This window comes from Antechinus flavipes, chromosome 6 (genome assembly GCF_016432865.1).
Source record: "Antechinus flavipes isolate AdamAnt ecotype Samford, QLD, Australia chromosome 6, AdamAnt_v2, whole genome shotgun sequence".
In the NCBI taxonomy this organism is placed as follows: domain Eukaryota; kingdom Metazoa; phylum Chordata; class Mammalia; order Dasyuromorphia; family Dasyuridae; genus Antechinus; species Antechinus flavipes.
The window spans coordinates 134,725,615-134,753,378 of NC_067403.1; the positions used below are offsets into that span (position 1 = coordinate 134,725,615).

The following is a 27,764-nucleotide window of genomic DNA, read 5'->3' on the forward strand; positions in this document are numbered from 1 at the left end:
TATGGGGGCGTTTACCCCATTCACATTTATGGTTAAAATGACCAATTCTGTATAACTTGCCATCTTGTTAACCCCTGTTTATGCTTTTATCCCTTCCTTCTTACCCACCTCTCCAGTATTAAACTTGTGAGCACCACAGTCCTCCCTTTTTAATATCCCTCCCCCCACCTTAGAGTTCCTCCCCCTATCTTACTCCTTTTCCTCAAAATTTCTGTATTCCTTTCCATTTAGCTTATTCCTTCCCTTTTCACTTTTCCCTTCCCACTTTTCAATGAGGTGGGAGAAGTTTCACCATAAATCAAATATGTCTAAAATATTTCTCTTTAAGCCAATTCTGGTGGTAGTAAGATACATAGTATGTTCATCCCTCGCCATTCTTTCTCTCAGATATAATAGGTTTCCTTTGCCTCTTCATGAGATATAGTACCCCTCTTTACCCTTTTTCTGGTACAATTCCTTTCCACCTCTAGTTTCTAGAACAAGGTATACATGTATTCTTTTTTTTTTTTTTTAAGCCTACAGCACCCGGTATTCCCAGGTGGTCTCCCATCCAAGAACTAATCAGGCCCGACCCTGCTTAGCTTCCGAGATCAGACAAGATCGGGCGTGTTCAGGGTGGTATGGCCGTAGACACATATATTCTTTATATATTTTTATAGCAGAAATATAGTTTCCAAGATTTCCTTTTACCTTTTTAGGTTTCTCTTGAGTTCTATATTTGTAGATCAAACTTTTTGTTAAGTTCTGGTTTTTTCATCAAAAATAGATGAAATTCACTTATTTCGTTGAATGTCCATCTTCTTCCCTGGAAAAAAGATGCTCATTTTGGCTGGGTAAGTTATTTTTGGTTGCATACCAAGTTCCTTAGCCTTTTGGAATATCATATTCCAAGTCCTTCAATACTTTAATGTGGACGCTGTTAGATCCTGGATAATCCTTATTGTGGCTCCTCTATATTTGAATTGATTTTTTCTAGCTGCTTGCAGTATTTTTTCCTTTGTCTGAGAGTTCTGGACTTTGGCCACTATATTTCTTGGTGTTTTGATTTTAGGATCCCTTTCAGTAGATGCTGATGAATTCTTTCAATGTCTATTTTACCCTCTGTTTCTATGACTTCTGGGTGGTTCTCTTTGATAATTTCCTGGAAAATAGTGTCCAGGTTCTTTTTTTCATCATATTTTTCAGGGAATCCAATTATTCTCAGATTGTCTCTCCTAGATCTATTTTTCAGGTCTGTTGTTTTCCCAAGAAGGTATTTGACATTTTTTTCCATTGTTTCATTTTTTTGGTTTTGCTTGACTGATTCTTGCTGTTCCTCGAGTCATTCAATTCCATTTGTTCGATTCTGATTTTCAATGAAGTATTTTCTTCACTCACTTTTTTTATGTCTTTTTCTAATTGTCCAATTGAGTTTTTAAGTGTGTTGTTTTGTTCTATAGAATTTTTTTCTATTTCACCAATTTTATTTTTTAGAGAGCTATTTTCTTTTTCCAATTCATTAATTCTATTTTTTAAGGATTTGATTTCTTTATCCACTATGTCTTTAAATGAGTGGGATGACTTCTCCAGACTATCTTACTGAGCCTCCCTTTCCTTTTTCCATGTTTCTTCTAGCTCTCTTGTGAGAGCTCTTTAAATTTCTTCTATGAGATTCATCTGTGCTAAGGACCAGATGATATCCTCCTTTGGGGATTCATCTGGAGACAGTCTGTTTTTAGATTCCTCTGGGTTTAACGTCTGCTCTCCCATAGCTATCATATAGCTATTTAGAAGCTATCAATGGTTAACATCCATTTAAATTTTTTGCTCATTTTGTTAGGGAAGAATCAAAAAAGACAAACTAGCAAAATAAAAACAAAAGCAAAAACATCAACAACAACAAAACAAATGGACTATTTTTTTGGCGGGGGGGCTGGGTGGTGTTACCCAGGTTCCTCTATAGACTGTGGGGGGCAGCAGCATGACACTAGCAGGATAGCAATGGCTGTGCTGTGCTTGCGCTCTGAGACTCTGACAGCGTGCTGAGACACTGTGGGGGGGTGGCCAAGTCCTGAGAGACTCCAGCTGTTCGAGGTTGCATTCTTCGTTCTCTGTGTTTTTAGCTTCTCTGCTTGTCTGCTGGCTTGCTGCCAGGGCAAAATATCCAGTACTGTAGTAAAGCTCTCCCTGCAGAGACCGCTGAGATCACACCCCTCCTCCCTCCAGTCTGCTTAACAGTGAGCTGTCTGATATGTTCTCGCTGCCACTGCCTGCCCTCAGCCTGCGCCAGATCTAAAACCATCCCCGCCCTCAAGCAAAAACAGACCTTGCCTGGTGAAATTCAAGGATGCCTTCTCTTGGTAACTATTTGTGGATTTTTTTTCAGTCAAGCATTAATTCAGAGGCTTGTCATGAAATGAATTCTGAGAGAAAATGCAGAGCTTAGGCAGATGTGTGCCTTTTCTCTGCCATCTTAGCCGGAAGTCTCGGGATCTTATCTCTAGGTGTTTTGACACTGTTGTCCTGTTTTGAATTTGTGTCTCAATCTTCCCTGTCATTATGTTTTATGGTCAGATTCTTTGTTGTTTTTGGCTCCTCTCTCTCCCTTTCCCTCTCTCTGGTCTCTTTCATTTCTTTTAAATTTGAGCTCTGCTCCCAGGGTGGAAGAACTGTTGTATAAAGCTTCTTGTGTCAGTGACTACAGGCCCTGGCTGTTTACCTGGTGCTACACTGAAGTTGCCCTGAAGCCCTCAGAAGACCTTTGTGTCTGGTGCTGGCTGAGGGTGTGGATGGGATGTGGCTGGTGCTGCTGAAGGTTGTAGGGTTCTAGTAGCTTACCTAGTGCTGAGCTAGTATCCCATTGCTGGTGTCTGGCTTGTGCAGAGGCCAGATGAGTGTTTCTGTTTTTCCCTGAAGCACATGTTGGTCTGGCCTCTGTTTGCCCAGGGCTACATCAAATCACATGTTGATTCTCAAAGCTAGAGTGTGCAGGCTCCCTTGGTTTTGCCAAGACAAGTAGGGGATCCTGGTGTTGGCATTTGCCCACTTCCCCACACTGTGGCTTGGGATCTCCTGCTAGTTTTTTGAGGTGGGTCTTGCTACTGGCTCATTGCCAAGCTTCCTGTCATGGACTTTGTGTCTTCTCCCCTCCTTACCCAAGTAAGATGGACCCCTCCTGTCAATCCTCCAAATTTCCTAGGCTAAAAAGACTGTTTTACTCTATCTACTCACTGTTTCTGCCACTCCAGGACCTGTCTTGGGATGCTATTTTATGGTTGCCCAGAGGTAAACATGGGAGTGTTACATCAATTCACTGCTTACTCCAACATCTTCAAAGTGCAATTTTCTTAGAGAACACCAAAGATTTAAATTCTCTAAGCAGCAGAAAAAAGGTCCATTTTATGTATGTGATGTTTAACATTTATAAATGTGTCATATATTTATATATATAATATATATTATCAGAGAGAAGGTAATATTCAAATGTGATAGACACAATGGAGATGTAATCAACAAAATTTGGTAAACTAATTGGATGCAATTAGGTGGTGAAGTGGGTAGAGCACTAGGCCTGAAGTCTTGAAGTCAAATCTGACCTCAGACACTTAGTAGTTGTGTGACCCCAGGCAAGTTATCTAACCCTATTTGAAACTAATAAAACTAGAAAACTTTGGAGTAAGATGGGCTTAGAAAGAAAGATAATGAATTCTACTGTGGGAATGTTTATTTTGAAATGCCTCATCAACACAATGATTTCCAGTAGGGTGACATAGGACTGGCATTTAAGGAAAAAATTAGGAATGAGTATATAGCTTTGAGAAGAATCAAGATGATGATAATTATTGAACTAAACCAATGGAGATCACTTAGAGAAAGGGCAAAAAGAGAAAAGAAAATCCATGACTTGGCCTTAGCAAAGAAAAACAGTCAAATGTGTGTGGGGGAAAAGAGGGAACAAGAGAAGATTGGGCTCACCAAAGTTGAGGGAGGATAGCATTTCCAGGTGAGGGTGTGGAGCACAGGATCAGTGTCAAAAGTTGAAAGGGTCAAATCAAGAAGGATGAGGACTTAAAAAGGACCATCATATTTTTAGCAATTAAGGAATTGCTGGTAACATTGAAAAGTGTACTTTGAATCAAAAATCAGTAGCCAAGATTCAAGGGATTGGGTAGTAACTGGGAGAAGAATGTGAAAGCAGAGAATTTAGGTGGTTTTTTTCCTAATGTAAAAAGTTGGAGAGATAGCTCTTCTTTTTCCGAGAGATTTTTAGGAAAACAGAAAGCAACGTAAATCAGAGGGTGGACATAGCTCACAGCTCACATCTCAGGGAATTTAGAAACACAGGGTGGTCCTGGAATTAATTTATGTTCAGATTACAAATAATGGAATCATGTGATTTTAGGAGGAATCTTAAAGATCATGGAATCCAAATTATTATGGAGAAGGTAAATTAATTAATTGAGTAGCATCACATAACTAGTTAATTGATAAGCATTTATTAAGTACTTGTTAGGGACTATATTAATCTCTGATGATGCAAAGGAAAGCAAAAAAACAAACAAAAAATCCCAAAATCTCTACTCTCAAAGAGCTCACAATCTAAGAGATGACTTAAAAAATAATTTTGTACAGACAAAATATATGTGTGATAAATTGGAGATAATAGCATTAAGGGGAATCAGGAAAAATAATGATGGGATTTTAGCGGGGACTTGAAGGAAACTGAGAGTCGGAGATGAGAGTATTACAGGCATGGAAACAACCAGTGCCTGGAATCTAAAAATGGAGTATTTGAGCAAGGAACAGCTAGGAAGCCAGTATCATTGGATAAAAGAGCACATGTTAGTAAGGAGTAAGATATAAGACTGAAAATGTAGAAAAGAACCAGATCTATATTTTGGACAGATTAATTTGACAAAATAAACAAACAAAAATACATTTTTGTGTTGGTTTGCAAATTTGTAATGTAGAATGTTATTCTGATATAATTCAAAGTTAAAAAGACACTAATATCAGAGAGTCAGAATAGATTAGCCGAATGGGACAAAACCAGGAAAGAATACAACTGATACTTTTACAGGTTTTGTTTGGTTCAAGTATGGGGTTACTTCTGCTATACCAAGTTGTAAAAAGGTTAATTCCCAGAGGCTTTCAAAAGATTAGCTTTAATTAAATGAAATGATGTATAACGAAGACAAAGAGAATATAGTAATTACTCTGATAGCAATAAATTCATATTTTTACTCAGGATTTTTTTTAATGCTCTGTAGACTTTGGAGAATATGCCAGAAAAAAAGAATAATAAGATAAATAAATTAGGTCAGATGTATGCTATGTTAATCTTACCGATAAATGCTTTTCTTTTTTGTTGTTATTATTATAATTTATTTTAAACTTAAATACAAAATAAGAAAGGAGAAACAAACATTGCCATATACACAGAAGAACATAAGAGAAGATTCAAGAAAACTTATGTAATAAATACTATATATTATTTTCATGGCTATTCAGTTTGCTTTCTTGTAGGTTTTTTTTTTTTTTTGTTCTTCACTGTGTACTTTTTACTTATCCACCACTACCATCCCCAGGTTCAATTAGTTGCAGACACACATAAATATACATATACATTGATATCTATAAACATAATACATACATACACATATACATTCATACCCATATACGTACTATATATTTGTTTCCACTTTTCATCTTTTTCATTCATATTTCTCTGGAGATAGATAGCATCTTCTTTCATAAGTCCAAGTCTTTTCATGTTTTACTGAATCAATCAGCTCATTTCCAAGACTACAGCTATATTCCAACCCAATCACATTCTATCTGAGATGCTGTCTATAAAAGTTCCACACCCCTTCCCCCCATTTTTCTACATTCTTTCTATTCTTAGCTTCATGGATTTTATTTATACAAGAAAATTTTAATTTAAAATAACCAAAATTATCCATTTCATATTTCCACAATGCTCTCACCTGATAATATGGTTTAAGGTCTGAAACTTTTTTTTACATCTTTTTTCCTTGTTTCTTTGAAGTTTCTGACCTCTTATTTTTCTAATAAACTTTATTTTTTTCTAACACAGTAAAAGAAATTTTTTTAGTAATTTAACTGGAATGGCATCATATAAATTGCCATTTTAAAAATTATATTGACTTTACCTATCCCTGAAAAGTAAGTATTACTTCATTATTTAGATCTAACTTTATTTGTATAAAGTTAATTATTTGTATATTTTCCTCCTTTCTGTTTTTCCTCCCTATCCTTACCTTATTCTTGTCCCTTCTTATTCCTCTGCTTCTACCTGCTATCTTGCCTTCTCTATTCTTTAACCTACTCCCCTCTCCAAGAATCTCTATCTTATGCTTTTCCTCCAACTCTATTTCCTTGTCCTCTTCTTTCTTTCTGAATTTAGGTATATATATATATATATTGTTCTCTCTTTAACCTATTCCTGGTGAGATTAAGATTTCTGCACGACCTGCCCTTCCCTCATTTCTTTTTTAAAATATATTTTCCTTTTTTCTTTTTTGCCTCATTTGTATGAAATAACTGTTCCCTTTTAATCTCTTCCTACAGTTTTATATTTTAGAACCACTCCATTATACCCAAGCCTTTCTTGAAAAACAAAAACAAAAAGCAAAAACAAAACTACTCAAATAAGAGTCATAAAAAGAATAATTTAATCTTATTGAATTATAATTGGTTCTTAATGTTTACATTATATTCCTCCTTGGATGTTCTATGTTAATTTTCCCTTAAGTTCTGTTTTTGTCACAAATATCTAAAAATCTTTCAGTTCACTAAATGCTTCCCCCCTTCCCCCCTTCCCCCCCTCCGACACACTTTTTTTGTTGTGTGTGTTATACTTAACTCTGCTAGGTAAGTTACCCTTGGTTGTAACCCTAGCTCTTCTGCTCTAGGAAATATAGTATCCCAAGACCTATGGTCTTCAACATAATAGTTGTCCTGTAAATCTTTATTGAAGCTTCATATATTTAAAATGTTTTCTTCTTGTTGCTTCCAATAATTTTTCCTTAACCTGGGAGCTTTGAAACCTGGCTGATACTCCTTTAAGCTTTCCTCCTGGGATATCTTTTAGAGAGTGATTGGATTTTTTTTTTTTAATATTTCTGCTTTGCTTTTCTAGAACTTCAGGGCAATTATCCTTATAAATTTCTTGTAATATTGTATCAAGTTTTTTTTTTAATCAATTTTCAGGCAGTTCAACTATTCTTACATTATTTTTCTTCAATCTGTTCTCCAGATCAGTTGTTTTTCTGGTGGGATGTTTCACATCCTCTTCTATTTTTTCATTTTTCTGAGTTTGTTGTTTTTGTCTTAGACCATTACTAGCTTTTTTTCTTCCAATAGGATTTTGATTCCCTATTTCAAGTTGGTTGCCTTTCTGTTCATAATTTTCTTTTTTCTATCTTTTCCTTGATCGCTTATTATTTTTGAAGTCTTTAAGTTCTTCCAAGAAGAACTTTGTTCTTTTTGATGCTTAGGACCATTTAACAATTCCCACTGAAAAAGGAGTGCTTTTTTAGTTCCATTATCTTCTTCTGAGTATGAATTCTAATCTCTCTCTATAGCAACTATCAATGGTTGAGTTCTTCTTTGCTTGCACATTTATTATTTCTTTCTAGCAGCTATTAGTGTGATCAAGTTCTAGTCCTGAGGTATGGGGAATTATGCCCCAAGACTCAGGTCCTTCTGTAATTTTGAGGTCTGTCCTAGGACTTAATCTCAGATTTTCATCTTCACTTCTAAGCCTAGACTAGAACCCCTGGACTTGCTGTTTTACAAATGATCTTAGCTCCTTTGGTCCCTCCAATGGTGACAAATTAGTTGTCCTCTAATCCCTGGAACTGAAACCAGGGGCTCTGCTCATGTGTAAATTTCCACAGCCAGCAGGCTTCCCCAGCCCTCTGCTTCTGCATTCACCAGCTATTTGCTAGATCCTTTTTACTCCAGTGGCAACCCAGTCCAGAAGTGTCTGGTCAGCACAGGTGTGCTTGACACCCCTGACAGTGGAAGCTCCTTCAATCTTCTCCTCAGCTGTCAGATCCTCACATTATCAAGATGAGTTTCTAAGGCTGAGGTCATCTCCCAAACTCAGCTGCTTCTCCCTTCTACCCCCTCCCCGTTCTCCCCCCCCTCCCCCCTTGTCTTTTGATTCCATAGATTTGGTGTGAAATATTTGCACTCAGATTGAGTCTCAGCCCCTGGAAATCAGGTCTTTCCTGGAAACTTTTTAATTTGTCCTAAAAGAACAACTGCTTTACTTTGGCTTTTATTTATTTACCCACCTCTACATTTTCTCAGAGGCATTATTTTTTTCTGGGGAGGAAATTTGGAGAGTCAAAAATTTTCTAACCTAATCTGCCATTTTCCCAGAATTCTCTCCCCACAGGTGCTTTTCACTGAGATTTTATTCAGTATTTATGAATTAAAGTTAAGCTGCCAGAGAGAGTAGACATTTGTAATCCTACATATTGATTTGTGTATCACCCCCAATTAGTAATGCTCAAATTAACCTCAATTTCCTTAGCTATGGAATTTGTACACTTTCTCTGATTTCAAGCCAAAGAACTAATTCTAAAGATGACTTGTGAATAAACAAAATAATGGCATATTGGAACACATAAGTTGTGGTATAAGAAAATAATGGAATATTATTGTTTTATTAAAATGCTGATTTTAGAAAGATCTGGAAAGATTTACATGAACTGATGCTGAGCAAAACAAGTAAGAATGTGCAATGATCAATTATGAAAAACTTGGCACTTCTCAGTGGTTCAGTGACCCAATAGACTTTAGACAGAAAAAGCCATCTACATTCAGAAAAAAACAAACAAAAAACTAAGGAGAGTGAATATAAATCAGCACATGCTACATTTCTCCCATGGTTTTTCCCTTTACTCTGATTTTTCTCTCCCAACATGATTCATAAAGTAGTGTGTGTTAAAATAAATTTACTAGGAAAAAACAAAACATCAGAGCCGTACCTACAGGATAAGTGGAAAATCATATCCTTTAGCTGAGTGGGTTAATATTCACGTATATAATGCTGGGATCTGGAGTTTTCCACTTTAATTCCTATGTGCCAAGCACAGTTCTTTAAAGAGATTTACATCCTGCTGAAAATAGAAAAATGTTACCCACTTCCAGATAAAGAACTACGCAGACTGCAGATTTTCACCTTTTTGTTTTTTCTCTTTTTGTTCTGATTTTTCGTTTCCAATATGGTTTTTGTTAAAAAAAAAAATTGTATATGTATCAGATTGCTAGCTACATTGGGGAAAGGGAAGTAATGGGAAAAAAATTTAGATTTCAAAATCTTTTTGCTGAGGCAATTGGGGTTGAGTAACTTGCCCAGGGTTACACAGCAAGGAAGTGTTAAGTGTCTGAGACCAAATTTGAACTCAGGTCCTCCTGATTTTAGGGTCCGATTTCTTTTTGAAAAAAACAATATAAAAATAAAAGCAGCACTTCACATCTGGAAAACTCTCCATTATTTAAATTGCTTCAACAACTCTATATTCTCTCCATTTTACCTGCTGTCCAATATGTAAAATCAAGCAAAGTCTTTCCTTGTCCATATTAAAAAAAACAAAACCCTTCTTTCTTCAAGTCATTTAACCCTTTACTGCTCCAGGCAGCTAAGACTAGGCTGCAGGTAGGCAATTTGCACTGGAAGTTTTCTTTATAAAGATCCTGATCTTTAGAGTTTTATTGATATAAAGAATTCCAGTTTGGACCAACAGGTTCAAGTTAATCAACAACATTTAGCTGTCAGACCTCCTCAACTCCATGTATTAGATAACCAAATGACAGGAAACTAAAACCTATCTAGGTTCTATTGGCAATTGATGGTGAACTATTTCCCAATTTTCCATTAGCACTCAATTTTAAAAATCAAGATGGATGGAAGCCTGTGGTAATTTGAATGAATAGTAAATACATGCATATATATACAATGGGGCTGAGAACTATGGATAGGCATTCCTAAGGGGACATACAAGAATGATTTATATTGTAGAAGGCATCATTGTCAGACTAAAAAATGTCCATGGCCAAAACCCTTTATCTCCTTTTTTTGTTCTGTGGCTCCTCAGAGGAAGGCTTCCTTACTGGAGGGGGTTGAAGCCCCTTTTCCTAATGATAATCCATTTTCCTTTTTTTGCATCATGTTTAGCAGGGTGCCTAATACATTTTTTTCTCATGGTTTTAACCTCAAAGTTATGGTGACATATAGTCTTAAGTATAATTAACTCTATCAACAACTTCATCTCTAAAAAAATTCTGGGTACCAAAAGCTACTTCTCAAAGATTTGAGACTCGCCAACTTAAACAGTTTTATTTTAGATTCTTTTAGAAATCAGCTAACTGAAAGTTTCCATTGTTAAAATACACATACAACATACATCTAATTCAGCTCTCACTTTAATATATGAGAAATTGGAGCATTTAAGTAACTTCTCCAAAGGTTGCATAAGCTAAGAAATGGGAGAACTAATGAGATTCCTATTCTGTTTTCCTCAGGTGCAAATCTAAAAACTTTTCCACCACAGTATTATAAAGAAGGACTAGAGATAAAAAAGAGCCCAGAACACTCAAATACATTTTAATTTTCTTTATTATTCAAAAAAAAAGAACCCAAGTCCTTTTTATTTACTCTTTTGACTTTGTGCTTGTGCCTTCAACACCTTCACGACAATTTTCTGCTCTTCAATGAGGAAAGCCCGCTTGATCCTAGACGGAAAAACATTTAATGCAAAAATATTTCTGAAATTAAATCTCACTTCACAAACCTACTAATTAAAGCAAACAACAAACATTTTCTTAAAGCACCTACTATGGACCAGGTATTATGCAAAGTGATAGAACAAAGGTCAAGGAAAAACCCTTAATTTTTTTTTTTTTTTTTTTTTTAGCACTTTTGAATTAAACCAGAAACTCAGTGAACTCAAGGCTGACATTTCCCCCAACTTTTAAAAAATATTTTGGTAATTTGTCAGTAATTGATTTCTTTTGAAATCTTATGCCATATAAAGTTATTATTGAGATTTCCTAGTTTTCACCAGTTGTCCAAGGAATCCACAACCCAAAAAAGATTAAGAACCCCTACCCTAAAGGGATAGTCACTTCCTATCACATAACGTTGCCAGGTAATTATCACAAATAAGACAATGCTTTTAAAAGCTATTTCATATGTATGCCTCTGTAGTCCCTGGATAGTCACACCACTGTTTACCTATAATCTACCATATAAAGATAGGAGAAGATTCTTATCTCAGGCTTCAAAAAAAAGGGAGAAACAATTAGGGGCAATATAAAGACCTAAAAGTCAATTTCAATGTTATTTATAAATACTCTAAAGTAGCATTGTTTTGTTTTGTTTTGAATTTCAAATATGAATACGATTTTTTAAATCACTAAGGTTTCCAATGAGTAATTGGTAAAATGAAATCATGAGTAAAAACAGATGTGCAAGAAGCTGGTGAAGGTGTTCCTTCTCCAACAGCCCAATTTATGGCCACCTAGAATATATGTTTGCCCTGCAAAAAACAAAAGCTGAGCTGGATTATGTTGCCAACCATAGGCCCTTATATAACTAAACACTGCAACATTTACCATGTGATTTCATCCAGAGTATAAGCACTAGTTTGAGTAAAAGGAATTAGCTCTAAATCCTAAATCTGACCAAAATTAAATCTAGTCACTAATCCTCAATGCACCTTAAATTTGTAATTTGTGCTGGATTTTGTTCTTGGAGTTTTCTTGATAAAGACCCTACCATTTTCTTCTGTAGGGTGTCCCCATTTTACAGATGAGGAAGTGAGGCACATATGTGCCTGAGGTCAGGTTTGAACTCTTCCTGAATGCAGGCCCATGGAAGGCTAATATATCACTTAGCTGTCCTGGGCCTCAGTTTTACTCCTTTAAAATGAAGTAGTTACTAGAATCCAGACTTCTCTAAGCCAGGAAAACTATGAACTCAAGGAAAAGAGACAAGGATTTTAGTGTGACTGCCAGAATAAACAGAAGCCTGTTGAGCCAGGAATTTAAAAATTAGGCATTAAGCAGAGGGATTTGAACACAGATCCCAAGACTCTTATCTCCACCAAATTATGACAGAAACAAATAAATAGGTTTTATGAAGACAAAGATTAAAGAAAACTAGGAAATAGCACCTGAACTGTTTTACTAAAGAGATTGCTAACATGACATAAAACTAGAAAAGTGGGTTAAAGCCAGACTGAAGAGATTTAAATGCCAAGCTGTGAAGTTTGTTGTTTATCAAGGAAGGAAAAAGACAAGGTTCTAAAGTAGGAGAATTAACAGGATCAGTTCTGTGCTTCAGGAAAATTTGTGCAGCTGTGTAATAGCTTAGAGGTAGAAAACTTAAAATCAAAAGGTTCCTTCCTTGGTTCCCCATCCCACTCTCCATTCCCATATTACATTTAAAGCAGTTGGTGATGGTCAGTTTAGGGATGCAAAGTTTGATTTTTGGCAGTCACTGCATGGAAAGGTGATAAGCTAATCAAGGGGATGCAAAAGTAAGAAGGCTCAAAAAAAGAAGGGGTTTTGGGAGAAACACCCGACTTGGGGAGAGGATACAGACAGCAATGTTAAAGATTTACAAGCAGTTAACCATGTCAAAAGTTGGAGAGATCAAGAGGAAGATTTTTAAGACTGTCAGATTGAGCATTTAGCTGTTTGGGCTTCAATACTCACACCTACAAAATCAAGTAGTTTAATGAGATGCTTTCTACAATATAAACAAACTTAGTCTTTTGATTAACCTAGCTACTATTATTGAGCAATACTGAAATAAATAAGATTTCTTGCTTATCACTCCAATTCCAAGCTTCTTAAAAAAGGTTGGCTGGCTTACCCTAAAATCCAGGAGAAATACAAATTAACATTTAACACCCATTTAAAAAAATCAGTTTTGAGCACTATTAACATTTGATATAGCTACCAATTATCCCTTAAGTCAGTTGTTACCCCCTAAAAAATGGCTTTAAAAGTTGTATTTACCTGTCACGTACACATTTAGCACACATGGAGCCACCATAAGCTCTGCTGACATGCTTTTTTGTCTTTGAAAGCCTCATAAGAACTTTAGGTCTCACTGCACGAACCTGCATAATAAAAAGATTTTACATTAAAACATGCTTTTAAAAATTTTTAGATGGTAGTATTTACATTATGATGACCATGTCACTACCGAAATTAGTGTTAAACTCACAATACTCCCCTCTAACACTAAGAATTTCTTTTCCACTGTTTATAACCCTTGCATGCCAAATGCCATGGAGAAATTCACTTTCAAATTAAGAATTAATCTCTCCTTCAATCCCAATACCTATTATGTGGCAGGTACTTTGCTTGATGGGAGGCACAGAAAGGCAAGAAATAGTTCTCTACCCTTAAGGAACTTGTACTCTACCAGACCTTGATTAATCTGGGAAAAGTCCTCAAAATTACAAACACCAACTTAACAAGATGATTACAGAAAAAATAAATATGGGAACTTACACCTCTAAGTCTTCCTGGGCACACACCACAGGCTGATTTTGGTGCTTTTCCAACTTTCTTGGTATAAAGGTAAACAATTCTATTACCTGGGGTCCGTGACCTGTGCCAAAAAGAGGAAAGAATTAGTGAAGAAATTCAAAATAATACTTATAAATTAAAAACATGAATACTCACAGCCGAGTTTTGTTGGAAGCTGTATTGTAGGACAGCCTACGGCGATATGTCAGACGCTGAACCATTTTTAATTTCTTTAAAAAAAAAAAAAAGATCATTCTTAGATGACACCAGTTACTTTTCAGCATTTAAAAAAATTTTTAATTCCAAATTTTCTCTCTCCTACCCAATGAGAAGGCAAATAATATATCCTTTAATTTTATTAAATGAAATCATGTAAAACATTCCTATTTTCTATTTTTAATATTTACTTTTTAAAAGCCTGGCATCACTTTATAACTTTATCTCTACAAGACACTGTCCAGCAAAATGTCAATTTTATAAGTGATAAATAAACTACACTAAAACGATTATATTTAGGAGCTATATGAGGTCTTCCAAGATCATACTAAGAGAGGGACCTAGAAGATCCAACATCTGGCAGATTAGAAATTTAAGGAATAAAGCCATTTGCCTAAAGCCATACAAAGTGCCTCTAAATCCAGCACTATTATTCTATTGGAGAAACTAAAAACATGAAGTTATTTTCATATTTTTCTTTCTTCAATGTGAGCATATCCCTTTCACAGAAAAGGAGCTGTTAATTACTCCCAGGGCATTAAATAGGGACTTCCAAAACCAGAAATGTAGTCTGACCAGAGAGCTTAGAAAAGCTAGTATCAACCCTTTCCCAGACTTTAATCTATGATTTTAAACTAAAGCTTGAATAAGCTCATCCAAATCATTATTATAAACTGGAATCAGGAAATGTGGCTAGTAGTAGCTTTGACTCCTAGTGAGCTCCTTTAATTAACTCCAGCTCCTTTCCTTTACCTTATTTTTCAAATATAAACTTGCAAATGGGCAATGAAAATGCCTGTGTGACTTCAGGTAAATCCCTTAATCTCGCTTCATTTACTAATGAGAAAAATGGGACTCCACGACTTCCCTTTTAATGCTTTCAAACTATGATGCGATCTGAGATATTGGTCGATAACGAAATTTGCTTTGTACAAAATTGATATAAACTGGGATTTTTTGGGGTGGGGTTGGGGAGGCCCGGATGTGAACTGTGTTCCCTTTAATCTCTGGGGGAAAGGTGATTCAAGATCTCAAACTCTCCCCTAAGAGGAGATAAGTAAGCTTATTCAATTTTGAACTAAAAATCAGTCTCCCACATTCATCAGGTGACAGGCATCTATCTGGCTGGGGACCAAAGATCAAAGCAGCCCCAATACATCTAGACATACTGTATGCCCAGTCATTTCGCAAAACTATCCGGCCAAGATTCTTTGCCCACTAAGAAAGCTGTCTTAGTGAAAATAAACCAAAATAAATCCCCCCCTTTTTTTTTTGCCACAGACGTAAGGTTTGTGAATTCTTTTGCAAGGGACCTGCGACCTTGACCAGAGCGTATCTTACTCTCAACTCTCCCACCTCATCAAAATGACTCAAATACATAAAAGGACAAACAGAAGTAAAATAACAAGGTTGTTTTATTTTTTAATGCTCGTCAACTTAGGCTTTTCCCTGTCATCAGTTTTCCAATTCAATGGAACTGTCGCCAAAAAAAAAAAAAAAAAAAGGCCAAGTTTAGAGTTTTTGTTCTAATATTAATGCCACCAACCCCCCCTTCTCCCAAGCTCCCATGCGACTACGCGTGAAATCCTAGAGACGGACGTGGCCTTAAAAAACGAGCTCGCTACTCTAAGGAAGCGCATGCTCCCTCCACCCAAGGCCCAGGGAGCCCAAGGTTCGGGCCGAGGGAGCTCTCTGTCCTGCTCCGACCCCGGAGCGTCGGGTCCCACACATCAGCCGAAGCGTCCCTTCCACAGGGAGCTCCGGATGACGAGAAACATCAGCGCTCTAAAGCCAAAAGGATTGAGCCACCCGCGCTCCAAGCCGCTGTTAGCATTCGTCAGCGTCTCGAGCCCGAGGGAAGCCATCCGAAACGACCTCGGTTCCCGACACTTGCGGGATGCTGGCGGATTGTAAAGAGATACGAAAGACAGCAAACAGAGAAGGCTCCATACCAGTCAGGTCCAATACCGGAAAAAGGAAGAAAGGTGTGCAATCAGAGAGCTCCAATAGTGACTTCACAGGATCTTCCTCGTTCAACCCAAGAACGGAAGTTTCAAAGAAGAGGGCGGGTCTAGTGTGGGCGCAGCCATGCTGTACGGCGTATTGCCAGCACTCCCCCAAGAACTCCACCAGCCATCTGATAAACAGTTCAAATTATACCTTTGAAGCTTGCAAGGTGTGTAGCATTGGAGAAGTTCCTTGACCTTTCTGGGCTTCGGTTCCCTTATCTGTGTAAAATAGAGATTAGGATTGAACTATACTTCTGAGGTTCCTCTCCTCTCTAGACGATGATAAGCATTTATAAAGTGTCTTGTTTTACGTTTACATTAACTCTGGGAGGTAGGTGCAATTTTCAGATTTTTCAATTTACAGATAAGGAAACTAAGGCAAAAAAGTGCCTTGTCTACTATTGCAGAATTTAAGGAGCGATTTGAACGCTTTTTTTTTTTTTTCCAACTCATAAAACTTCAATGCTCAATTTACAATCCCACGGCGTAGTGAGGACAAGTAATCCAGGGCGGGCAAATTACCTTGTCTCTCTGGTCCTCAGTTTTCTCATCTGTAAAATGAAAAGCTCACCTCTTCTCGTGTCCTTTTTGTCACCCTGGTGAAGCCCATAGACCCTTTCTCAGAATAATGTTTTTAAATGCAGAAAATAAAATATCCAAGGATATCAATTATATTTGTAAGTGACTCAAAATATTTCTCTTAAAAATTTTATGGACTCCGGTATTAGAGACTTTCCTTCTGAGAATTGTCATACAAGACATGTCAGCTGGTAGGGTGGACCCAGGAGGCAGAAGGGGGCGTGGCCTCTGAGGCAGGAGGTTGTGTCTTACAGGTGTTAGAGCTTTTCTTAGGAGGAAGCACTACCTCTACGTGGCTCCCTTCTGCGGCTCCACCTACGCAGTGCTGAGTGGGCTAGGCACAAGGTACTCCCAGAGGAGAGTACATATAAATGGCCAGCTTTGTCATAGGCAAAGAGAAGGAAATCCTTCCTCAGAAGGAAATAGAGGCAAAGATGTAGAGAGGCTCTGGATGCAGAGAGAGAGAGAAACGCAGAAACATACATGCACTTGCTCTTGCTTCCTGCTAACTCCTGCTGAGACTGATCATAAAGAAAGGCTGTTTAACATCGGCTAGTCTCCATGTCTATCAGGGAAGTGGCTCTGGCAATTGTAGCCTCAGTGTGGAAGGTTATACTTCAGGGTTAAGAATTCCTGAAATAGATAATCCCTGGGGACATCTTAACTCCAAAGTTCTGTGAAAAAGAATTTATTTCCAACTTGGAACAATCATTGTGATGAGGTACAAATGATGAGGTTAGTGGGTGAGAATTGGGATGGGGAATCTCCTCTGGTCAGTGCAGCTCCAGTGCAGAAAGAATTCGCAAACAAGAGATCTGTGTGTCAAAAAAAAGGGATTTTTGTTGTTCACTAAGAAGGAGACTTTCTTAGCAGGCAAAATTCATTAGGAATTTGGCAGAGATGGATTGACAAATTGTGATTATATGAGATAAGTTTTGGCCTGGGAGCTGTCTAGGCTAACCAACAGAGGACCATCATACAGAGATCTCCAATTGAATAAAATCACTTAACTGGAAGTTTGAAGGCTTTTCTCAGGGTCTGGAAACTCCCGAATCGGGTATAGTTTCCAGGCCTCCCAAAAGATCTCAGTTTATGTCAATGGAAGGTGATTGACCAAGATCTCGGATTGATTGGAACTAATAAGCTTTGTATCCCCTCTATTCTTGGTCAGGGAACCAAGATGAGGTTTGGCGCAGGGCAGTGGGTCGTGGAAACCCCTTCTGGTTGGCGTAGGTCCTTTGAAAAAGAATTTGTGAACCTGAAAAGTTAGACTGGCAAAAAGAAGTTTATTGTTGCATAGAAACCAGTTTGCTAAGAGATTGACTTCTATAGTGTCAAAATCCCATTAGGGAAATGGAGTCTGGCTCTGGGAAGAGAATGCCTTCTCAGCGGCCAGTGGCCTAGCAAATTGCTTGGGTCTCTGCAAGGAGTGAGTTTAAGGAAACCTGTTATATAGGTAGCTCTTGGTGAGGGACTGGAGCTGAGCTGATCAGACCAGAATTTGTCAATTGAATGTAGAATTTCAAAAAGATCAGTGGGAGTTGATTTGCCCTTGAATAGTGTTGCTTCTCTCATCCTGGGAGGATGGGCCCTCTTTCTAGATTCCTTGGAGCCTGGGAGATCCTGATCTCTCAGATCAAAAAGGAAACACAATTTAATTTTAAAGGAAATAGTTTCAGTAAAGGGAACACAGTTTCAGAGTGATAAATCTTATTAACACAGCTTCAGTAAAGGGAACAGTTTCTCTCCTACTTCAAAACCACTTCACTGGAAGTTTGCAGGCTTTTCCCAGGTCTAGGAAAGGGGTTGTATATAATGTTCAGATATAACTGAACAATTCTAAGATTCATATCATGAAATTTTGACTTATAAGAACTTAGAAGTTGAGTCCTTTTTACCAATGAAGAAATTGAAGCTTAAATGATTTGTCCAAGATTTCACAGAATCAGAAACAAGGTTCCAACCCAAGTCTAGACTGCTAAACTGTTTTTCTTTTTAACACAATCATACTCAGTTGGCATGTATTAATTGATAGGCTTTTTTTTTTAGTTGTGAACAAATTGTGATTAGTATGTGAACAAACAAAAGCTGTTTGCCTCAAACAGCTTTTATTCTACTAAAAAAAAAAAAAAACATATATAGAGATTATAGCTAGCTAGGAGACCAAGTCAGAAAGACTCATTTTCATCAGTTCAAATCTGGCTTCAAACCCTTACTAGCTGTGTGAATCTGAGCAAGCCATATAACCTCTGTCTTAATTCAATGGAGAAGAAAATGGCAAATCATTCAAGTATCCTTAACAAGTAAACTTATTGAACAATTTGGTCCATGGGTCATCAACTAAACTACATCATCAACATGCCAGACACTATACTAATATTACTTTACACTTTACACATATTATTTCATTTGAGCCTCACAATAACCCAAGGAGATAGCTGCTATTATTATCCTCATTTTACAGTTTAGGAACTGAGGCAGAGATCATTTGCCCATGATCATAAAGCCAGTCAGTAACTAAGGTTATATTTGATCTTCCTAACTCCAAGCCCATTGCTCTGTCTATTGTAACCATTTAGCTGTCTAAATATATAATTTCTATTTTAGGAGGAAAAAATAGCAAAGAATAAGAAAAACTTTCTTGTCATAATCACTTCCATGTTATCAAGACAATGATAATATAAATAGCCATTTGACAAGGGTGTGAAACTGTGTTCCCTTTTGATCTGTAAAATTAACACTCAGAAATTCTGTCCCCTTTGATTCCTGGCCTCCCAGACTCCATAGATTCTGAGAGAGAGCATATCTTCCCAGACAAGTTAAAAATCATTATTCAATTGGAAATCTTGGTCAAAAGCACTCCATTGATCTTTTGGAGGGGCCACTTCTTCAGGAAATTCCAGATTCTCAAAAAAGATCTTGGTCTGATAATCAGCTCAAACTTCCCCTAGCCCTCCCGCCAAGATCTGCTCATAAAGTGGGTTTCTGTTCATTAATTTCTTTGCAGAATGTTCAAAGCAGGATTATGCCTTGTTCCTTGGTATAGCTGTCTATCAGGACCCCTGCTTGCTATGAAGACATTCTCTTCTCGGCAAAAAACTTTTTGTTATTTCTTTGCCACTGAGGAAGTCAGTCTCTTAGCAAAGCTGACCTCTGCAGTGCCAGTAAAACTTCCTTTTTGCCATTAATATTTAGGGTTTGTGAATTCTTTCACAAAAGACCTGCGCTGACCAAAAGGGGATTCCCACAACTTTCTGACTGCCACTAGAACGCCATCACATTGATGAGTTAATTACAAATATTTCTGTTTTCTTCCCAGTGTTATAACTAGGTCAAGACTGTGTCCAAGGAAAAGTGAAGCGCTGAGCATTCAAGGCACAGGTCAGCTAGGAATCTCTCCAAAATTGCATACATAAGTGAGAAGTACCCAAATCTGAGCTGTCATCTTTCTTTAGGCATTAACTCATGTGTAGAACTGAAAAAACAGGCACAAACTAAGATGGAACAAACCAGGAATCATTCAACTAATTTCCTAATTAAACATGTTTAGGAAACCCAGAAAATTAATTGGGGCCAGATTAGACTTCAAGGATTATGCAAGCAACAAAGTTTGCTGAGGGAATACTGAGAGCAATATTCTTTTCTTCTTCTTTTTTAAAAAAAATATAATGGGACTCTCTTTTAATGGGAACATATAAATAATGGTTAAACAATTTATATTTCATAGAAATATTCATAATATATTTCTTACTTTAACACTTCAAGTTACAAATGAAAATATTTTATAATAGGAAAAAATCTTTTTAAAAATAGCTTTTTATTTACAAGATATATGCATGGGTAATTGTTCAGCATTGACAATTACAAAACCTTTTGTTCCAACTTTTCCCCTCCTTCCTCCTACCCCTTGCCCAAGATGGCAGGTTGACCGATACATGTTAAATATGTTAAAGTATAAGTTAATTACAATATATGTATACCTGTCCATACAGTTATTTTGCTGTACAAAAGGAATCAGACTTTGAAATAGTCTACAATTAGCCTGTGAAGGAAATCAAAAATGCAGGTGGATAAAAATGGAGGGATTGGGAATTCTATGTAGTGCTTCATAGTCATTTCCCAGAGTTCTTTTGCTGGGTGTAGCTGGTTCAAGCAATATTATTTTCAAGTCCATCTTAGTCATGTGGAGTTGATGAGTATCAGCTGGTTTTGACAGCCAGAATTGTATCTGGAGTTCAATGACAATTTTTTTAATGATAATTCAGTGCAATTTGATAAGCATTTTTAAGGCAGCAACCACATACTGGGTAAAATGTTAAAAGCTAAGGATGCAAAAATAGTAACAGTTCCTGCCTTCCAAGGCTTATGTTCTATTGGGGAAGGTATAAACCTGGGCATAAATCAAAAATTACAAAATAATATTGAGACAGAAGGAATGCTAATAATCCAAGGAATAGAAAAGGCCTTACTTTTCTGGGAGGTGCAATCAAAGTTATACTTTGAAGGAAGCTAATAATTCTATGGGGACAATAGATATAGTGCTAAGCCTGAAGATGGGAAGATTCATTTTTCTGAGTTCAAATCTGACCCCCCCCCCAATACACTTAATAGCTATGGGAATATAGACATATCACGTAACTCTGCCTTCTTTTTCTTGTCTGTAAAATGAGCAAATGAAAGAAATGGCAAACCACTTCAGTATCTTTGCTAAGAAAAGCCTAAATGGGATCACAGAGTAGAACACTGAAAGGACGTCTCAAACATGGGGGACCATTTGAGCAAAGATAAAGAGGAGAGAGATGGAATGTCTACTATAGAGACTGGTAAGCAGATAAGTTTGACTGGAATGGAAGATGAATGAAGATGAGTAATATGAAAAATGGTAGTTAGGAGGCAGATTATGGAAGGCTTTAAATATCACACTGAAGATTTTGTATATTATTCTGGGGGTGATAGGGAGCAGTTAAAGATTTTGGATTTGTGTGACAGCATATCTGTATTTTAGAAATATTAATTTAACAGCTGATAGCATTGTACCTTCACTTCATGCCAACTTTTGAATTCAGACACAAGTGAATGTGGACATTATGAATAGAAACAAACTTTGAGTTTGTTTAATGCAAAAAAGTACCTTCTATGGGCAGAATATAACGCTAAGTGCTAAGAATAAAAGGTACTTGTCCTAATGAAGCTTATAATGTAAGTCAATAAATACAGAAATTATAATATACAAAATGTATTATGATAATATACATAACAGAAGTGCAAATCATTTATGCAAGGATCAAGGAGGCAAATTTCTTCAGATAGGGAATAAGTCATAGCTAATTCACTAAACAGAATCTATGTTAGAGCTATCTTTTGGAGAAGGGAATTTTGGAAATATAATTAATGTTTTATTTACAGAAATATAACTACTGTAAATTATTAACTTTCATCAGAAAATTTAAAAAGAAGTCTTAGAAAAAAGCAAAAGAAAGAAGAAAAGGGATATTCAGAATTATTGGAATGTGGATTCCATGAGAAAATTGTTAGAATGCTCTGATATTCCATTAGAATACTGACTATCAAATTATGTTGTATTTAAGGAATAGGAGGTGGATTTTATTTATACTCCCTGAGATATTACATGTAGGGGGCATTCTAGATGGGGAACTTGAAAGGTAATCCCTGTCTGGGCAACTGGACATACAAGTCAACAGAAGATGGGGGCAAATGCACTAGCCAGAGAGAGACACACATTTTAGTATGGAGTGTAGTAGAAGCAGGAGTGGAGAGTGAGACATAATTTCCTCCCATCTGAGTTTGGTTGTCATTATTTCTAATAGCATGTTTCTTTTACAGAGGGGAAGGTGATTTCCCTATCAGTTGTAGGGCATGTCTTTTCTCAGCTCCCTTTCCTACCTACCTTGCAATCCATTTCCTTCAGTCTCCTATTTGAAACGACATAGAGTTGTGAATAGGATCCTGGATCTGGTGTGAGGAAAATCTGGGTTCAAATTCCACTTCAGGCAATTAACTAGCTGGCCTACCTTAACTGCTTAACTTATCTGTTTCCTTATCTGTAAAATGAGGAAGCTGGATTCAATAGCATCTAAAGTTGCTTCCCCGTTCTAAATCTTTTGGGCCTTTCCATTCATCTAATTATCTACCCTCCATCGCCTGATAAGAGGCAGCTAGGTAGCACAGTGGATAGAATGCCGAGCTTAGACTCAGAAAAATTCATCTTCCAAGAGATGACCAAGAGGACAGCGTATATAATAACAACATTGTTAAAACCCCAAACTTTGGAAAACTAAAGGTTTTGGTCACTGAAATGACTAAACTAAGATCCCAGAAAACTAATGATGTAACATACCAGCCATCTCCCAACAGAGAGGCTCTAGATTCAAAGTTCAGAATAAGACCTAATATATTTTTGGACATTATCAGTATGGGAATTTGTTTTGCTTGGCTAAAATATTTATTACAAAGGTGTGAGTTTTCTTTCTTTCTTTCTTTCTTGTTTTTTTGCTGAGGCAATTGGAGTTAAGTGACTTGCCCAGGGTCACATGTCTAGGAAGTGTTAAGTGTCTAAAGTCAGATTTGAACTCTGGTCCTCCTGACTTCAAGGCTGGTGCTCTATCCACTGTACCATCTAGCTGCCCCTTCTTTCTTTTCCTTTTTTTTTTTTTTTTTTTTTTAAGAGTGGTGAGGAATTGGAGATAGGAGGGGGGAGAAAATAAAAGCTTGCTAATTGAAAAAAATTAAACAATTTTTTTTTTGAAAAGCCTAGTATTAGTTATCATCTCTTCCTTTCCTCTACTCCCATCATTTACCCACCTCTTCCCTGGGCAGTTAAACTTAGCCTGTGACATACTCAACTCATTACATAAATTGCTTCTAACATTCATATCTTCATTTTGCTAAATAGGGTAATATTATTCAGGACATTTTCCCCTTACTTTGTATTACCCTGATAAGACTATTTTCAAAATATTATTGTTGGTGGTGGTGTTGGTCCTTCGTTCTTGAAGAGATTAATACACAGGATATTCTCAAAAAGAAAGTTGAACTGTGTCAACAAATGGTAAAACTGAATGTTTGAATCAACTAATTGGGTGTTTTACCATTCTCCAGAAGTATAGAAATTCAGGTCAGCAAGTGTCTGGTACAACTGTTCAATCAGTGATCATTAGCTGATGTGATACTTGCCCTTGAATCCAGACCATGTCTCCAGATACAAACATATTGGTATTTGCATTAGCCATGTGAGAACTCTTCAGTTAATGACAGCCAGAAGGAAAGAGAGATTATGAGCTTGATTGATAGAGCACCCTTCTTCTTTTTTCCTATTCTACCTGAGAAGCATCTTTGTAAGTCTACTTGAACAGTACATTCTTTGTTTCTCTGTGAATCTATTGAATTTTTTATTTATTGTTTTGACTTGTCATTTCACTTGGTGTAGGGAACTCCTAGGTAAGGGAATTCACACTTCTACCAATTCAGATCAGCAACTATTCTGCATTTTAATTTTAATTTTAATTAATTTAATTTTAATTTAGTTTTAGGCCTGGGATTCTGTGAAGTTAAATGATTTATCAAGGATTATATATAGCCTGTGACTGTTAGAAGCAGTTCTTGAATGGAAGTACTCTTGACTCTTAGACCAATCTTACTCTCTGCTATAGATTGCCATAACCCTTCACCTGCATCTTTGTGAATACATACACACACACACACACACACACACACACACACACACACACATCCATATACCTTAATGAAGCAGCAGTTTCATTAGGTAGTGCAACGGATGGGCCTGGAGTCAGGAAGATCTGAGTTCAAATCTGGTCTCAGACGCTTACTAGCTGTGTGGCCCTGAATAGGTCACTTAACTCTATTTACCTCAGTTTCCTCATCTGTAAAATGAGCTGGAGAAGAAAATGGCAAACTACTCTAGTATCGTTGCCAAGAAAACCCAAGATCTGGGAATCAGACATAACTGAAGTGACACAATAGCAACAACCTCAATTAAGCTTTTCCCCAGAAATGATAGTCAAGGGAAATGTTATGGGTTCCTACTTTAGTGGGGGAAGTTATTTTGATTTATTCTTTAAAATATTTTTTAATTACATGTAAAAAAAATTAACAATCACTTAAGAAACTTCAAATTCTCTCCTTCCCTCCTGCTCTTTCCACCTCCTTCAGAAGGTAAGCAATTTGATACCAATTATACATGTGAAGCCTTGCAAAACATATTTCTATAGTAGCCATGTTGCAAAAAAAAACACAAATAAAATAAAAAAGAAAAATAAAGTTTAAAAGTATGCTTCAATTTGAATTCAGAGTTTATCAGTTCTCTTTCTGAAGGTGGATAGCATTTTTCATATGGATCCTGCAGAACTGTCTTGGATCATTGTATCACTGAGAATAGCTAAGTCATTCACAGCTGATTATCATGACATTATTGCTGTTCTCCCTCATTCTTTTCATTTCATTTGTAAGAGTTCATATCAGTCTTCCCAGGTTTTTCTAAAATTATTCAGCTTATTTCTTATAGTACAATTGTGTTCCATCACAATCATTCAGCACAACTTCTTTGAGTAATGTCTGCTTAACAACAAAAGTACTTTGTAATAATGGGGAGAATAATTTTATAGAATGCTTCCCCATATAGAAAGCTCATAACATCATGTTGGTCTTAAAAGTTTTCTTTGAAAATGTCATAACCCCATAAGAAAGAGAATTAAAATCCTATTATTTTAATTTACATCTAGCCAGAAGATAAGTAAAGTTATCATTGAAATTCTAATTAAATGGGATGATTGACTAAGGTAGGACATCAAAGAAGAAAAGTGAATATGATAAGTCGAAGTCTTATTAATTAGTCTGCGAGGAAGAAATTCCAGAGACGTCAAGCTGAGGCTGCTGCAAGGAGAAAAAAAGCAGACAAGAAAACCCTGGTTTCTTTGAAGTTAGGAACTGAGATAGTGATAGAGGTAATTGTGTCTGACTGGATCCTGTAATGAAGAGTCGTAAATCAGACCTAGGAATAGGAGGAAAGATTCAAGTAACTAATGTAGCTTCCCCCATTCACCCCACCCCCGCAGCGAAGAAACAGAATGCAGAGCTCACTAATTGACCCAATCTATTTCCCAGTAGTTCTCTGTTATTATTTATTAATTTTTAATTTCTGAATTATTTACGTCCTGGGAAATTATTCTTGACAGCCTGTTAGGCTCACCAAAGTTAATGGAGGATGAAAGGATGGGTACTAGAATTAGCAGAGATGTAGTTACAGGCTCCTGGACTTAATGATTTTGGAAAGGAAAATTGATTTCACACAGTGTGTCACTTTATTCTACTTTAGAGATACACCAGCTATTTGATTAATTGAGGAATAATCAAGTCAAAGTATATTTGAAGTGGAAATGACTCACAATGCTCAGCTGTTTATTTTTCTCTCTTTCTGAGAGAATTGGATTTTCTTGAAGTTGCTGATTGAAAGTGGGTACATTCACATGTGCCTATCTTGAATATATATACAAATATATTCAACTCCAACAGATATATATATGAGTCTAATTAACCTATGAAAGGAAAATCCTGAAGTACAAGAATACAAGAAGAGCCCTGAAATATTTTTGTCTCCCTTTTAACTTTATCTCCTCTTTCTCCCTTTCAGTGCTTCTAAAATATTTTCTGACTTCTATCAAATGGCTCAAACACTATCTGTGGCATGTGTTACTGTGGAAGATAATACATAGAGGATGGCTACCTTTATTTTGTTGATGAATTTCATTTGAAATCAATGAAAAACAGAATTTTTTTCCCAACATGCAGTAAGTGCTTAATGTGGTTGGTCAGGGAGTTTCAAAGTTTGAGTAAGGTTTATTCTGCCTCATGGAGTTTACAGTCCAGTAGAGGAGTATTATACATGTGTGGTAGCTAAGTGACACAGTTTCAGGGTTGGAAGTAAAAATCTTCAAAGTTCAACATCTAGTCTCAGATACTTAACTACCTGTGTGACTCTGGGCAAGTCTCTTAACTCTGTTTGACTACATTCCTCATCTGTAAAGTGAGCAAGAAAAAGGAAATTGCAGATCACTGCCAAGAAATCCCTAATAGGATCATAAAGACATGGGTGTGACTGAATAACAGTATTAATGTAATGGGGAGGAGGGGACGACTGACCAATGAGGGCTTTAGTCTTGGAAATAAGCATAGAATATTCTACCTAAAATCAACTCCTTGGGATACTTGTGGAACCTCTTCCTTGTTATGTAGAATGATTTGGAATGGAAGAGTCCTTGATCCTGATGCAGATCATACACAGGTTTTTTGTCATGGTTTCCTTTCTACATACTTTAGATTTTTCTTAAAAGAAAGAAAAGCCTTTAGACTGCCTATTATGAGTGTGCCTTTAAAAAGTACCAACTGGCCAAATAGAATTCTCACTTCATTCCTGATGGTAGTCAAGGCAAGGACTGTTATAAGCAGAGTTGTATACAGAAGTAGGAAGGTAAAAGGGGAAAGAAAAGGAAAGGAAAACTGATAGAAGGGAGGGGAGATTGGGGGAGGCAGTGGTCAGAAGCAAAATACTGGTGAGAAGTGACAGAGTGAAAGGAGAGAGAAAAGTTATAAGTGGGGGAAAATAGGATGGAGGTCAAGGTTCTTCTCAAAAAGTGAGTTGGATCAAGGTGGGAGGAGCCTAGCTGGGCTAGGCTAGCTTGTTTCTCTACAGTGGGAAGCCCCACTTACCCCTTTGGGGAATTGGATAAGGAGGGATGATTAAACTGCTGACTGGAGATGTACTTCGTTTAGGAAAAATTCTTTTGATATTCATCATTTTAGCTGCTCCTTGTGCCCTCTGGAACCAATTAATGATGAATAGGGTAACACTGTATATTATATTTTAGCTATAGTAAGAAAAAAAGAGGGGTAGCAATCTTAATGTAAGATAAAGCAAAAGCAAAAATAGATCTAATTATGAGACAAGAAAGGAAACTATCTTGCTAAAAGATGTCATAGATAATGAAACAATATCAACACTAAACCCATGCATCAAGTGAGATAGCATTTAAATTCTTAGAGGAGAAATTGAGTTACAGGAAAAAACAGATCATAAAACTGTACTAGTTGGGAGCCTTAACCTCCCCTCTCAGAACTAGATAAATCTAATCACAAAATAAAGAAGAAAGGAGTTAAGGAGATGAATATAATTTCAGAAAAGTTAGAAAAAAATGAATGATGATAGAAAGGAATATACCTTTCTCTTGGTAAATGGCATCTACACAAAACTTGACCATGTATTAAGGCACAAAACCCATATAATCAAATGCAAAAAGGCAGAAATGTTAAATGCATCCTTTTCAGATCATGATGCAATAAAAATTACATTTAATACAGGTCTGTGGA

At 36.7% G+C, this 27,764-nt stretch overlaps 1 protein-coding gene, 1 long non-coding RNA gene and 1 other non-coding gene across 4 annotated transcripts in view; 1 reads left to right on the top strand and 2 right to left on the bottom strand.

The window, feature by feature from the left end:
• Positions 1-513: 513 nt before the first annotated feature.
• LOC127542157 (5S ribosomal RNA) lies at positions 514-632 on the bottom strand. The gene has a single exon (XR_007948554.1). It is a non-coding gene; the product is annotated as a 5S ribosomal RNA (ribosomal RNA).
• A 9,983-nt stretch (positions 633-10,615) lies between these two features.
• Positions 10,616-15,978, bottom strand: RPL34 (ribosomal protein L34). Of its 2 annotated transcripts, none has more exons than XM_051966641.1 (5): positions 15,937-15,978; positions 13,717-13,790; positions 13,543-13,642; positions 13,042-13,145; positions 10,616-10,749 (listed from the first exon to the last, which is right to left on the bottom strand). In XM_051966641.1, the coding sequence occupies exons 1-5, from the start codon at positions 15,961-15,963 to the stop codon at positions 10,665-10,667; spliced, it is 390 nt and encodes a 129-aa protein (XP_051822601.1). In that variant the 5' UTR covers positions 15,964-15,978; the 3' UTR covers positions 10,616-10,664. The 2 variants fall into 2 exon arrangements, with proteins under 2 accessions (XP_051822601.1, XP_051822602.1); XM_051966642.1 differs by lacking the exon at positions 15,937-15,978 and adding an exon at positions 15,729-15,771.
• The window catches only part of LOC127541358 (uncharacterized), a 35,684-nt gene continuing 23,778 nt past the window's right edge, over positions 15,859-27,764 (top strand). The window contains exon 1 of the long non-coding RNA XR_007948446.1: positions 15,859-15,952. This is a non-coding gene — a long non-coding RNA (uncharacterized LOC127541358). The remainder of the gene's footprint in view (positions 15,953-27,764) is intronic.